Source organism: Rana temporaria, chromosome 3 (genome assembly GCF_905171775.1).
Source record: "Rana temporaria chromosome 3, aRanTem1.1, whole genome shotgun sequence".
Taxonomy (NCBI): domain Eukaryota; kingdom Metazoa; phylum Chordata; class Amphibia; order Anura; family Ranidae; genus Rana; species Rana temporaria.
This window is the reverse complement of record NC_053491.1, coordinates 174,622,931-174,638,617: the sequence shown is the minus strand read 5'-3', so window position 1 is coordinate 174,638,617 and position 15,687 is coordinate 174,622,931. Positions and strand designations below refer to the sequence as shown.

The 15,687-nt window shown below is 42.3% G+C and overlaps 1 protein-coding gene across 5 annotated transcripts in view; it reads right to left on the bottom strand.

The window, feature by feature from the left end:
• Positions 1 to 2,279: 2,279 nt before the first annotated feature.
• Positions 2,280 to 15,687, bottom strand: part of PNPLA8 (patatin like phospholipase domain containing 8) — a 79,724-nt gene continuing 66,316 nt past the window's right edge. For all 5 annotated transcript variants that reach the window (XM_040343828.1, XM_040343829.1, XM_040343827.1 and 2 more), the window contains 2 exons: positions 14,953 to 15,148; positions 2,280 to 2,888 (listed from right to left, as the gene is read on the bottom strand). In XM_040343828.1, the coding sequence (XP_040199762.1) occupies positions 2,614 to 2,888; positions 14,953 to 15,148 (471 nt within the window). In that variant the 3' untranslated portion in view covers positions 2,280 to 2,613. The remainder of the gene's footprint in view (positions 2,889 to 14,952; positions 15,149 to 15,687) is intronic.

Genomic DNA, 15,687 nt, shown 5'->3' with positions numbered 1-15,687 from the left:
ATCTACAGTAAATATAGTAGTGTACTTTATTGGTGCATTAAAGTGATAACGTGTTTTTGTTTTTTTAAAAACAACAAAACATGCTATGCTTACCTGCTTTGTGCAATGAAATTGCACAGAGTGAACCATATCCTCTTCTTCTGGGGTACCCCGCTGGCGCGCCTGGCTCCTCCCCTTTGTCTGCCACCATAGGAAGGCGCTTTGCTTCTTCACCTATGGCTTCGTTCGAGCCGGGCTGCCTGCGTCCATAGACACAGATAGCGTTGATTGGCTCAGCCCCCTGCTCCTATGTTTCAAGCGTTGACTGTGAGAGCTGGGAGAGCCTATACAAAATGGGCACAGTGCTGGATTGAGTGAGGGCCCAGGTAAGTATAGGGGGGGTGGGGGAGGTGATATTACTACCTGGACATTTTTTTACCATAATGCAAGGAATGTATTAAAAGCGGTGTTCCAGAAGTTTTTGAGTTTATTTGAAAGTCAGCAGCTACATAAAGTGTAGTTGCTGACCTTTAATAAACACACAATCACCTGTCCCACGATCCAGCGATGTGGCCGCCCAAACCCTCGGCTCTCTCCCTGGTGCCGGCATTGCAAGTGTGGGCACCCGGGCTGTGACAGCTTGCCGCTTCACAGCAGAGTGTGCACTGCACATGTGCGAGGCCCGCTGCGCCTTCTCAAAGGCCAGGCAATCTTCTGGGACCTGTGACGCGTCCCAGAAAATTGCAGGGAGGGAGGGGGGAGAGGAGAACTTCCGCTCGAGCCGCCTAGGCAACCCCAGCGGAAGTGGAAGCAGGTACCTGTCAAAAATAGGTACCTGCCCCCGCCCCCCCCCCAAAAAAATGACATGCCAAATGTTACACGTCAGGGGGTAAGGAGTGTTTGAAGCGGAACTTCCACTTTTGGGTGGAACTCTGCTTTAAGGTAAAAAATGTTTAGGCTTTATAACCACTTTAACTTTGCAGTTGGATGGTAACAAAGTTTCACTTTCACCAAGTAGAAAGTTTAATATTTTCAAAAGGTACAACTGTATAAAAATGCCACCCTATACCACCTGTCAAAACTGCCTTACTGGAAAGAGGCAGGTTTATTTAAAAGGTGAATATACAAGGCATAAAGATCTGTATCCCGCACCAACTACTCATATTTCATCTGTCACTCTTTTCTTTTGTTTTTGGAGGGGTGCAATGAAGGGTTATTATTATGTTCCTGTGGATACCTCAGGCCAATGCTCTCATCCAGGAAGCCAAGACCAAATGTAGATACAACTCCCACAAAATATGTTCATGTGCTTCCATATGATTTTTGAGACATCAGCATGCAGTAGGTCTTAAAAAGTTTGAGCCGGTATACATAGAAAATATGCAACGGTATATATACAAAGCATTGCAATGTCCAGTGGTTTACATAAGCATCATCTATTTCCCCAAGCAGAGTACAGCTGACTTAAAGCGGGGGTTCACCCTAAATTATTATTTTTCAAGCATTCTAGCGCGATCTACAGTACGCCTTTATTTTATTTTTTGGCGCCGTACTCACAGTTTACTGCCGTAGTGAAGTTTCAGACTCCCCGCAGGGAATGGGCGTTCCTATGCAGAGGGAAGATGATTGACGGCCGGTTATGGCGCGTCACGCTTCCCGAAAATAGCCGGAGTAGGAAACGGCGCTATACGGCGCCTGCGCACAGAATAGGAGCTGACTGCGCAGACGCCGTGAAGAGCCAAGTCCTATTTCGGCTATTTTCGCGCCATAGCCGGCCGTCAATCATCTTCCCTCTGCATAGGAACGCCCATTCCCCGCGGGGAGTCTGAAACTTCACTACGGCAGTAAACTGAGTACGGCGCAAAAAATAAAAATAAAGGCGTACTGTAGCTCACGCTACTATGCTGGATTTGATGGTAGAATCTTGGTTTTTGGGGTGAACCACCGCTTTAAGCGAGTTGGAGGAAACTTTCTGATGGGCAGACTGGATGGTCCCCCCTTTGTAAAGGCCTCATCCAAACTGATTGACAAAAGGAATGATATGGAGAGGAAGCTACATTTTATACAGAATTTTGTGTAAAAAATGGTTTTCATAAACACTTTAAAGTTCTTTCTCAGTAGATGGAAGGCCTGCATTAGAATGGAGTCTTCAATGCTTCTTTCCCCACGTTGGGTTTAGAAAAGTAGTACTAAAAGGTGAGGACGGAAATTCCAAGAATATGCTTTTGCTTGGTATTTTTTACAACACACACATAAAGGAATCAATAACATGTTTTAAATAAATAATCAAGCTGCATTAATCCAATGAATCAATAAAAATATAATAAAAGTCAGCTAGTCAGTATTTACAATATATACACCTATTTCCTCTGAAATACAGTGCCCGCCAATTGAAAATATGCTTTAAATGTAAAAGTAATGATATCCTGTCTTTCCCTTCAAGTTATATCTAGGCATCAGTCATTACAGTAATCTGCTCAGTGATGACTTTAACGTCTGGCTATCAGAGATTATGTAAACAGCCCCTTGATAATGTGCTATATATTATAGGTCCCCTATCAGTTGGTGCCGTTTATCATGAATAGGAAACTAGAGATCAGCTCATGGACAAGCATCTTTGTTATAGATGAAGATTTAGAGTTTAGAAAAGAGTGGTGGGCCTTCATACATGTTTGATTTTAAGTTAAACCAGTCAGAAATATACTGCAATGTTGATCTTTCTTGTTTCAGCACCTTGGCAGCTCTTTTAAGTTTCTCTTCATTGCGATCTAGATATTGTTGACCGTCTGACTGCAGTTGGTTAAGCTTTTCCTTGCGGTTTTCGTCCAGTGGTACATCTTCATTCATGACTGGGTTGAAACGGAAGTAGGTGTCCGGTGGCAGCAGGGCATCAAGCATTTTATGAACCTCTGTGTTTATTGAGAAACAAAACATTAACATTAGAGTTCGCTCCCACGCTTATCATTTAGGCTCCATCCACACCAGTGTTTTGTTGGGCTGCTAGAAGCTGTTATTAGCATTTTTCTGCTCCTAGAAGCTAAATAGTGTTATCCTATATGTCCATACACACTACTTTAGGCTATTGGTGTTTTTTGAGCTTCAGCCTCCAGGAGCAGAAAAAATAGTTTTTGGAAGCGTTTTTCCAGCAGAAAAAAAGAAACGCTAAACGCTACGAGCAGTTTTTTTTGAGCAGTATTTTTTCCCCCCTCATACTGTAAAAAACAAATAAAATGCTAAAGCTCCTAAAAGCTACTAGAAGCTCATCCAGCTTTTTTTTTCCTAGCATTTTTGAGCTTATAAAAAACGCTAGTGTGCATGGAGCCATTGAGTACATAACTTAGAAATAGGCAACATCCCAGAACATTGTACAGTGAACAGACACGACCTAGTAAATCACAGGTAGCTGTCCTTTTTCTGGCACAGCTCAGAAAATACAAGAAAACCCTCTCGCTATGAACAAAACATATATTCATCCAGTTTTGTTAATACCCAATAAGGACCAATTAACCACTTGCCTACTGTGCACTTTTACCGGACCAGTCCAATTTTCAGTCGCACTTTGAATGACAATTGCACAGTCATGCAAAACTGAACTCAAACTAAATTTTTATATTAATATTTTTTACACACAAATAGAGCTTTCTTCTGCTGGTATTTAATCACCGCTGGGTTTTCTTTTTTTTTCCAAAATAAAGAATAAAGACCAAAAATAATTGAAAAAAACAAAAAAAAAAAAACAAGACTTTTTCATAACATTTTGCAAACAGGTAATTTTTTTCCTTCACTGATGTGCGTTGGTGAGGCTGCACTGCTGGGCACTGATTAGCAGCACTGGTGGGCACTCTATGGACTGCACTGATAATCAGGATACTCATAATCAGTGCCCTGATTATCAGTGTACATGTCCCTTTTAGAGTAGCCGGTTACAGGTTCTCTTCTCCTCGCCTCATGCTCTCAGCATGAGGAAAGGAGTGCCGATAACCGCCTTCTATTTACATCTGTGATCAGCTGTGATTGTACACAGCTGATCACATGGTAAAGAGCTGGCGATTGGCTCTTTACCTCAAATCTGATCAGCAGTGTCCTCCAGACACTGATCACAGAGTGTGCCGCCCACTCCCCGCAAAGGGTACGATCACTGGAAACATAACGGCCTTCTAGAACTAGCCGTCTGCGCCGTCATTTGGCTATAGTGTGGTCAGCAAGTGGTTAAATATTAAAGCCAATAACACACAACCTCATTTGAATTACTTATGTGATCTATGAATGGAAGGGGCAGACCCTATCATCTGCCCAACCTCCATTCACAGATGGTGTTTGACTCAAACACTGTAGCATGGCTTCTATGAATGGAGGAGCTGAGCAGAAAGGGCAGGCATAGTTGGGTACCTTTGATGGGCACGTGTCACAGCTCTGCTGGCACCATTGTCCACTGGGGTGATAATCAGAGGAAGATGATTTCTACTAAAGGACTAGACAGCAGCACAAGGAGCATCGAGCATAAGTAATGTCAGTTGTGCTGATTTTTTTTTTTTTTTTTTTTTTACGTAAACATAGGCTTTAACATACACTTTAAGTAAGTCACACTGCACTCCTGAAGAACAATCATTTAAAAGTATAACTAAAAAGGCAAGATTTTTATTTTTTCAGACAAAGAAAAAAAACATTTAGAAGGCAAATGGAAGGAAAAGGTAAGTGAACCAACAATGCACTAGCTTAAAGGAACCTATTTAGAAAATAAAAAATGGTTGTACCGAACCCGGTACCGTTTTTTAGAGACGGTCAGTTCTCTTGAAATAACAACTGATGCATCTAAGCAGCTGCTCAACTGTTACCACAAGCAGCAGGAGGGGACGCCCCCCCTTCTTCCACCCCTTGCCCAGACTCTGCTGTCCCACCGAGAGACCCGAGCAACCAGCAGGCACGTCTGCCGGCTGGCCAGAGACCTGAAGAAAGCCGTAATTGGCTTTGATCGGGTCTCGGATGTAGTAACCCAGTTTACTGTAATCTTAAAGGCGCCAGTTTTTAATATTGGTGTTTTGAATGCTTTCAAGTGGAAAGGAGAGATCTGGGGTCTTACTGACCCAGAGTCCTCCATAAACTGTACCCGTCTCTTGCCTATTGCTATTACAAGGGATGTTTACATTGCCTGTGACAGCAATAAAAGTGATAAAAAATATATATTTTAAGCAACAATGTAAAAACAAAAAAATTATTTCCTAAACCCAAGCAAACTGTGATCGTCCCACACAAGTGAGGTATCACCGCAAACATCAAATCATGGGCAGTAATTCTAGTACCAGACCTCCTCTGTACATCTAAAGTGGTAGCCTGTAAAGGCTATTAAAGCGTTGCCTATGGCGTTTGTCGCCATTGTGCGGGCGTGCACAATTTTACAGCGTGACATGTTTGGTATCTATTTACTCGGCGTGACATCCTCTTTTATATTTTACTAAAACATTATGTATTATGTGTTTTTGCATTGAAAAAAAGTGTATTTTTTTAAAACGTGTTTTCACAAAACCGGATTGAAAAACCAAACATTATCTTATTATTTTTTATTTTTTTTTAGCAGAGACCCTAGGTCAGTGATGGCGAACCTTGGCACCCCAGATGTTTTCGAACTACATTTACCATGATACTCATGCACTCTGCAGTGTAGCGGAGCATCATGGGAAATGTAGTTTCAAAATATCTGGGGTGCCAAGGTTCTCCATTTTTGCTAAAAAAAATAAAAAAAATAAGATAATGTTTGGGGGTTAGAAGTACTTTTTTTAGCAAAAAATCCTTATTTAAACTCGTAAACGTGCCAGTAAAAGTCGGGTCTTCGAGTGGTTAAAGGTTTTGCTCACCCATAACTGCTCAGCTTGGCCCAACGCACTTGCCAGACTCTATAATGTCTGTCGTCAGGTACAGCTTTCACCTAGATTTTACCGTTCCACCCATAATCTGCTATTTGCTTAGTCTGCATCAATCATTACTAGTTTTCTGTTTGTAGATAATGCATTAAACATGTGCTTTATTGAATCGATATGCTCCCCTGGTGATATGTTATGCTGTTTACAGCGCAGACAATATCATGAAAAAAAAAAAAACACTTATTAAAAGCCAAAGTGCAGAGTCCTGAATCAACTCTGCAATGCGTACTGGAGTAAGGTTTCAGACAAATTAAATATTGGCCATGCCCAGAACTGCAATCCACTATGCAGTTCTGCTGAGCCGGCAAGACAGGACAACATCAGCAGATTAAAAATAGCTTCAACATCACTCTTATTGTTAGCCTGAAATACTGAAACAGTCACAATGGAATCCACTGAAAAAAAAAAAAAAAACGATGCCTGGAAATTATTAACATGCTCATTATATGACATCATTTAAATGTCAGGGATTTTCTGTACAAAACACAACATATTTTCTATGCGATTGCTACACTGATATTACCAGATTTTTGGGAGTAATAAAAAAAAAATTGTAGCAATATTAAAGTTGTATGTGATTACAAAAAATAAAATAAAAATTACATATGTTTGGCTTAAGGGTACTTTTCCTAAAACAGAACATACATAATTATTGACCAGAACATGCATCTAAATCTCAAATCTCAATGTGGTAGGCTAGGACACAAAACTATAGTAGTTGCAGCATTAATTTCAACAGGGTTCAACGGTGTACCATTGTAACAACCCCAAGGTAATTAAAGAAGAGTCTCCAAACTACGGCCCTTCAGCTGTTGCGGAACTACACGTCCCAGGAGGCATTGTAAAACTCTGAGGCCCCGTACACACGACCGAGTTTCTTGGCAGAATTCAGCCAGAAACTCGGTCAGAGCTGGATTCTGCCGAGAAACTCTGTCGTGTGTACACTTTTCAGCGAGGAACCCGTCGAGGAACTCGTCGGGCCGAAAAGAGAACATGTTCTCCATTTCCTCGTTGTTCAATGAGGAAAGTCGGCCCGCCGAGCTCCTCGGCGGCTTCCACACTGAACTCGCCGAGGAACTCGATGTGTTTGGCACGTCGAGTTCCTCGGTCGTGTGTACGGGGCCTGACATTTACAGACATGACTAGGCATGATGAGAATTGTAGTTCCTAAACAACTAGAGGGCCATAGTTTGGGAGACCCCTGATCTAGATGATAATCTAAAATATAAAAAATAAAAATGTCTCCCACATCCTGAGAGATTTAAGAGTATATTTAAAAAAAGACTGGTGGCCAATTTACCAAACATTCACCCTACAATTCTTTGGGAAACATTCCCCTTCCAAAGCGTTAGAGCCCCGATGCTCACAGGTACTGGGATCTTTAGTATCCCTGGCACCCTGAGGGAGTGCTGGCAGGTCAGATCCCCCAGCCCATATTTGGTACTTGTCCAAATATGGGCAATGCGAGTGCCTATATTTGGACGGAGCCCAAATATTGCCATTAATGTTCCAGCAGGAACTCCAGGGAGATACCTCCTCATAGTTACATGCAGATGTTAAAACCATGCCACTGTTGGGATCCCTTTTTTTCTTGATCCAGAGGTTTAAAATGTAAGGCGGCGGGACACACACTCCGCCCTTTTGGGAACCCAGTACTGAAGGAGATCTGCTGTGGGACACTTTTTAACATTGCTGGAACTTGAAAAGTAAATATCAATGACATTTACACACAGAATTTTTAATTTATTTTTTAACAGATGTGTTGTTTTTTCCATTAATTTACATTTCATACCTGTTCACTGAGTGGACTGATTAGGGGTACAAAGGGGCCCCTTAACCACTTTACGTCCGGCCTATAGAAAAATGAATGCCGGGCGGTGGTTCCGTTACCCTGACTGGACATCATATGACATCTTTCAGGATAACAGCCGGTGCGCAGCGCGACAACTGGTGGTGCAGCGTGTCAGTCTGACACATCACAACACCGATCTCGATAAAGAGTCTGACGGAGACTCTTTACCACGTGAAAAGCGGTGTCCAAACACAGCTGATCACAGTCTAAACAGGAAGAGCCATGCATCGGGTTTTTCTCACGTCTGACAGACGCGTGTAGAGGAGAGCCAAACGACTGCTTCCCTGGCATGGGGGTCTGCGCTGATTATCGCTGCGCTGAGGATGCCCATCCAGGACCACCAGGGATGCCAATCTGTGTCCAAAAAGTATGCCAATCTGTGCCTGCCAGTGCCACCTTTACAGAGATACCCATTAGTGCCAACCATGCCACCTATCAGTGCCACCCATAAGTACCCATCAGTGCAGCCTTTCAGTCCCATGAGTGATGCATATTAGTGCCCATCAATACCTGCCAGTGCAGCCTCATCAGTGCCCATCAGTGAAGGAGAAAAACTTACTTAAAGCGGAGTTCCACCTAAAAATGGAACTTCCGCTTAACCCACTCCTTGCCCCCTTACATGCCACATTTGGCATGTAATTTTTTTTGGGGGGGGGGAGTGGGGGTTTCAGGAGAAGTGGGACTTCCTGTCCCACTTCCTCCTTCCGCCGAGGGGCTGGTAAGGCGATTAGCTTAATCGCCTTATTGCAGCCCCTCCCTGTAGGCGAGCGCATGTTCAATCGGACCGTGCTGCGCCGCTCGCGCATTTGCAGTGGGTGCCCGGTCGTGAAGCCGAAAACTGTCACTGCCGGGTGCCCACACTAGGAATGAAGACGCCGGCCGGCGAGGGGGGGCGAGAAGCGGAGCCCCATCCGGCGCGTCGCTGGAACCGTGGAGCAGGTAAGTGTCTGTTTATTAAAAGCCAGCAGCTACACTTTTTGTAGCTGCCGACTTTTAATAAACTTAAAAAAAGTCTGGAACACCCCTTTAAAACATTTTATAACAGAAACAAAAAACATTTTTTTTTCAAAATTTACATTTTTTTTGGTTTATAGTGCAAAAAAAAAACAACTCAGGAGGTGATCAAATACCACCAAAAGAATGCTCTATTTGTGGGAACAAAATGGTAAAAATGTTGTTTGGGTACAGTGTTTTAGGGAAATCCATCTAAAAGCACCCTCCAATGCTGAAAAGTATGCAAGCTGGCACCAGCAGTGGAACTGCATGCTTACTGCCCCCTGGCTATTGGGATACCCGTCCAAATGTCCACTTTCAGCACTATGGAACATCCCAGCTGGCACTTTCACTAGCAGGCGTAAAAGCAGTTTGATAGCTTACTGTACTTGTGTCATTCAACAGCTGTTAAATGACACAACCATCTGCCACGTTATTGTGATAAAAAGGGCATGTCAGGCAAATGCTGTAAAATGTCATTTGGGGTGAATGGCACTAAATTATTTACTGGGTGAATTTCACATAGAATCCTTTATAATTACGGCGCTTACTATGTGTGACCACCTCATCCATGTGTCAACATTGTGAAATGTGTTTTCTCCAGCTTGAGGTGTTCTTTTAGAACTGTAACATAGGCAATCAATGCAGCAAAAAATATGATTTAACTTACAAAAGCATGGTTTACTTTAATAAAGATTCATAGGACAGAATGCAATTGTTAGACCTATTTTGGGCTCTCACAGTAAAAGGCACATGAAGAAGTTGAAACTTAGCTGTCCTCTGCTGCTCTGTATACTTCATACAGTATGGAGAATGTGCAAATATATCAAAAGCATATACACGCATTCCAATCATTTTAATTAAAATCTAAAGTGCTAAAAGTGACAGCTGCTGTGACATACAAACAAGTAATTAAAGAGTTAAACGGCCCACTAGGGTGACTCCACCCCCAGCCTAATTATTAATCAAAATGTGGATAAAATAGACATGATTCATGAATCAAATGATGAAATATAAATACAATTCAAGTGAAAAAAGTAAAAAATGTGAAATATCTCTACAAACAGTAATAGTGACATCCACTAAAAATAAATCCTCGTAATAACAACCATAATGGCTGAAATACAGTATGAACAGCAAATTACAAATTTTCAGATGAAATACCATGTGATAAAATTGCCTACTAACCGGACATAGTTGCCCCTTTTTACCATATGGCAAGAGGATTCAAATCAGGCTTAGTGGTCTCCACGACCATAGTAGGAAAGAGAGCTGACCAATCACCAAGCCCCTCCTCGCGATGTTCCGATCCTGTAGATTCGACACTGGACTTTTAGTGAGCAAGGTGAACCGGAAGGAAAAAAACAGAACAAAACGCATCGAGATGATACGCACGGTGCGCTATGCTAGGCCCCAGGTGGAACGCTCGCCAACCCTGTTACATGGGTCTCGCTGTTCTCACCAATTGCGCGGGGCAAGAAGAGGTTTTTAATCTATTGTAACCTTGCAGCAAGATGCAATAAATCTATTGGAATTTGTTTTATGCTACAAGGATCTCAGTTTTCTTCCTTCTGGTTCATCTTGCTCACTAAGAGTTCTCAGTGTCGGATCTACGGGATCTGAACATCGTGTGGGGATTGGTCGGCTCTCTTTCCTACTATGGTGACAGAGACCACTAAGCCTGATTGGACTCCTGTTGCCATATGGCAAATGGGGTCAACTATGTCTGGTGAGTAGGCAATTGTATCACTTGGTATTTCATTGGACTTCAGCCACTATGGTTTATCTTTACGAGTATGTGAAATAAGATTTCTGGCAATTTCTTAATGTGGAAGAATAGCCCAAGACTAACTATTTTTTGAACTTCCCTCCTCCTTCTACCTCTCCTATCTAACCTGTATAAGGTTTTTCTGTACTCTGGCTACTCTGTATTAGCGAATGGTATTGCACAGAGCGGCCTCCTTCCTTGTCTTCTGATGTTCCTCGCCGGCGTTCTCCGCTCTTCCTCTTCTGTGTGCTATGGGAGCACAAGTGTGGATGCACTCCCGAGCCCACAAGCTTTATTTATTTTAATATAAAGTGTTATTTAGTGACATGTAGAACATCAGATGGGGTCTTCTGTGTTCATGGCATTGAAATAGCTGCTTCAGTGTAGACCAGCGTTTCTCAATCTTTTTTCAGTCATGGCGCCCTTAAAAAAAACATTTTAGTCTTGGAGGCACCCCAGGCTAAAGGCTTGTTCACACATGAGGTTGGGGGGGGGGGGGGGGGAGACAGTAAAACAATACAATTGAGCCATGTTTTTACCACTCCTCAACTGCTCTTCTAACTGCAGAGGCCTGGGTTGTACTAAATGTAAAAAATACTGTATTAAGGTTGTATTAACAAAAAGTACATACATACGTATTAACACACAAACACACACACACACACTTTTAACAAATGCAGATTGTACCTGCACCCCCACTGCCAGGTAAACGGTTTGTTTAGCAGAGCAGTGTAGGAGGTGGAGCAGGTCAGTACTCAAGAAGACACTATGCCCATCCACCGCTCTGCACTGTTCCCCTGATGGAGCTTCCACTATGCCGTGCTGTATCTATAAGGGGCCGAGATCAACGGAGCTCCGAACTGTACATCAGCACAGCAGAAGCTCGATCTACACTCTTATTCAACCGGGATGTTGCAGCATCCCTGCCGACTACAGACAGTGCCCCAGGATGCCATGGCACTTCGATTGTAAACAAACTAACTATCTCTTTATTCCAGGGAATGTACAAGGGGCAATAGACTAGGGAACTTTGATTGATGGAAAGGTCGGTGACAGAAAAAAAAAAAAATATGTTTGCTTTTCTCAAAATAAAATTGTAACATAATAACATTTTTACCAAAACCAGGACCCTGCACTCACTATATCTGGTCTCCCACAGTACACAGAAAATGAAAATGCAATCATTTTTGTAAAAATAAACTGCCAACTACCCTTTCTCATCAGTAGTAAATAGCAGTCTTGCAACGTCCATCAGTGTCTGGCCTAACACTGGTTAAAGCTTGTGGGAAGAGTATTCATTTTCTACTGACTGTCCTATGAGGCTGCATGACGTGACCCCCTGTCTGTACAGTGCTGATTGGCCCTGTGCCAATCACATGCACCCCCCAAATACACACCTAACTGAGCATGTATAGAGTGCCCCCAAGGCTCTGTACTATCAGAAGGATTGGGGACTTTGGAGGAAGGGGAGGATCAAAGAAGACGGGATCAAACAGACTTTTTTTTTTACAATGCGTATGATTAACCCCTTAGGTTCTACATGGAGTATACCAAGCATGCTTTACTGCATATACAGACTGATTTTATGGTTGTAGGTTTAGTAACACCTTAATAATATACAATATGGAAAATGAATGTAGATTTTTATCGATAGATGTGTCTTTACTTAACATAAAATAATCGTGCACCCTGTGCTGCAGGCATGTGAAACAGAAACACAACCTGAAGAATTCGCAAGACGAAATGCATTGGCTGGGGGAGAGGTCATTACACACAGACCAGAAGGGTAATCACACATGCAAAATCTGGACTGATATTAAAGGGGAATTAACTCTTTATGATTCTGTGAGTAGTATTTAATAAAGTGCTTGTTTTTAAGGATAGCATACTATGAAGGTGCATTTATTTTTTATTTTATTTCGAGCAATATCTGGCAGCAAATCGGAGGATGATTAAGGCCCCTTTCACACTTGAGCGACTTTTCCTGCGACTTTGGACATCAGAGGCGAATGACAAGTTGTACCCAATGATAACCAGTCATAACTGTGCGAATTAAAGTCGCACCGGCTTCAAAGTAATCCATGTACTACTTTGGTCTGACTTTGATGTGAGTTGAGATCCATAGACCTCAAGTTTACACAGACATTACCTGAAAACGCCAAAATCACGCAACTTTTAAGTCACAGCAGTGTGAAAGGGGCCCAAGCAGAAGACCTCATTCCAGCTTGGTTTAATAATAGTACAAACAGAGGAGAGTGGTTCTAAAGCACGCTTATTTGATTCACTTTGTAAAAGAAAGTGGTCAATTTCTGATGAGCCATACATACATACATACATACATACATACATACATACATACATACATATAAAAATCTCATTGGTGGTTGCCTTAAAAAAGACACAGTACTCTTTAAAGCGGAGCTCCACCCAAAAGAGGAAGTTCCCCTTTAAGAACTCTTGAAGAATTGACACTTTTGGGGAGCAGGTAACCAATCTTGACAGGCAACTGCTCCAGCTTCCACTCCGACCACCTAGGCCAGTGATGACGAACCTTGGCACCCCAGATGTTTTGGAACAACATTTCCCATAATGTCTAGCTACACTGTAGAGTGCATGAGCATCATGGGAAATGTAGTTCCAAAACATCTGGGGGTGCCAAGGTTCACCATCACTGACCTAGGCGATCAGAAGCAAAAGTTCTTCTCCCTCCTTGCAGTCTTTTGGGACAGGTGCCAGGTCCCAGAAGACTGCAGGGCCATTCACAATGCTCGGCACTCGCGCTTGCACAGTGGGAAGTCGGCTGTGAAGCCGCAAGCTGTCACAGCCAGGGTGCCCATAGTTAAGATGCCGGCACTGGGGAAAGAAGAGAAAAATTGAAACCGGCTGGGGTGAGCACACCGCTGGATCATGGGACAGATGAGTGGCCTGTTTAAAAGTCAGCAGCTATAGTTTTTTCACAGAAGACTGGAGCTCTTCTTTAATGTGCTTGTGACTCACTTTGAAAATTGTTCCAGTGACCCTTGTATGAATACCACTGGTGGATGGTTCAAAGACACACCACTTGTAAGTGGAATGTGACCTTGACTTTCCTTCCTGTTAAGGGAGTCATATACATCTGGCGAGCTTATATAGTATTATACAAAACTTTAAAAATGAATACATTTATGTGATAACACTAGAATAATACACCCCCCCCCCCCCCGAAAAAAAAAGCACCTTGTTCCCATGGCCTTCTTCCCCACAACCACTGGCCAGGTCTGGGGATGGGAGGCTTTTCAGAATCTGGAAGCCCTCTTTAACACGGGGGCCCCCAGATCCCCCCTCCATGTAATGGAGAATGAATACGAATTCAAATTGTTCTGAAAATTTGGAATTAGTTGGTAAATAAAAAAAAAAAAAAATGTTTTTATTCTGCACATGTCTAGTAACTTTGTAGAGCACAAACCAAAACAATCACATTGGTCAAAACCAAAGTCGTAACAAAGTCACACTCCTCCAAGGTTGCATAAAGTTGCACGGTAACTTCGCAATGGAAATCTCATAAGTGTGAATGAACACTTAAAGTGGATGTAAACCCTCACATATACCCAGTGAAGGCCTCAGATGATACACAGATGAAACTAATCTCCTTACATATGTTTTACATGTATATCTGCTGTCTTCAGCTTTATACACTGTTTAGAAAGTTCACATCATGTTAGGAGATTTTGTCTTTCTGTTCAACACTGCAGCGAAGCCTGGGCATACAGCCAAGATAGCTGATTGGAGGAAAGGCACACACCCCCTCTCCACATAGGTAGAGACTTTCAGAGCGGTTCGTTGAATAGTTCAGCTCTCTGCTAATCTATTTATAGCATCCTCCCCAACACAAAACTCAGGCTGTTTTAATCATATGTGATGGAGAACTTGTCAGGAGTTATCAGGCTGATAACAGAAGAATGGAGCAGGAGAAAGCTACAGGACATAGTGCTTTGAAGAGAGATAAAAAACAACTGCAGATATATGTGCCCAGCTCAAAATTCTTGAAATCGGGTTTACATCCACTTTAAGAATGAGAGAAAGTGGAGTGGAAACCCAACATAAGATCCATGCAGGCTGGAAGGAGGAGGTAGACATTAGATTAGGCATACTCATCTCAGTTTTTGGCCTACCTGCAATTAAGGGGTCAATATATTCTGGTGAGCCTCCATGTTTTTGTAAACACATTACTTTTATTGAACTTGTGTTTCAGATACCGCAATATTGACTTTCAATTTATACACATTTGTTTTAATATCACAAGAAATGTATACATCACATTCATTGTAAAAACTAATCTAGTCAGGTGCTCCTAGAGAAGTTATCGGTAGGTTTGGGGTATTTACAGTAATCTGTATGTGAAACGGGAAGCATATAAAAGGCGGTGAAAATATTAATGAAATCACCGGAGAATGATTGCTTACCTTCTGTATCAGTGGCACTGCTGATCACATTGGACAGTTTGGCTTTCAGACTTGTGTGTGTTGCTGTGCTCTTGCCCTCACCTTCATAACGTCCTGTGCCAAGAGAGATCACACACTGGAATTGCACGTCTGGCCACAAACACTTACATTCGTGAAGGGCCAGTGCACATGGATTGTTAATAAGCAATCCTCCATCCTGTAACAGAAAATTAGGAAATACTTTAGAAACCCAGACTGTACCATAACAACGGAATGCATGTGCTAAAATGACCACATTTTTTTTTTTTCATTTTAATCAGGCCTGTGCAGGCAAAAGGCTGCAATAGCAAACCTTAAAGTGTATTTCTACGTATGCAGATTGGGAGAAAACATATGTTATGTTTGTTACATGTTCTCAATTACGAATCATACGTTACACAAAAAATAGCAGTTTACATTTTTGGATGCTCTTCCAGCAATAAAAAAATTCTCCCAAGTCCTCTGTGTAATAAGCACTGTAAAGCTGTGTTTACCACAATGAACCCTGTCTGGAAACAGCCATCTCATCAGTTGTACTAGATTTGAACATGGTTGTAAAGGGTTAAAGGTTTTAGAAGCTAGGCTCCACCCACACGGCCTTGTCATTTATTTAGAGTTTCCTGTGAATGAATAGGTTACAAGTACCGCCGGCAATGAACTGCGAGGGCACTGGTGAGCATCCTTGTAGTTTATTGATTCCTTCTCCTACCATTCAGT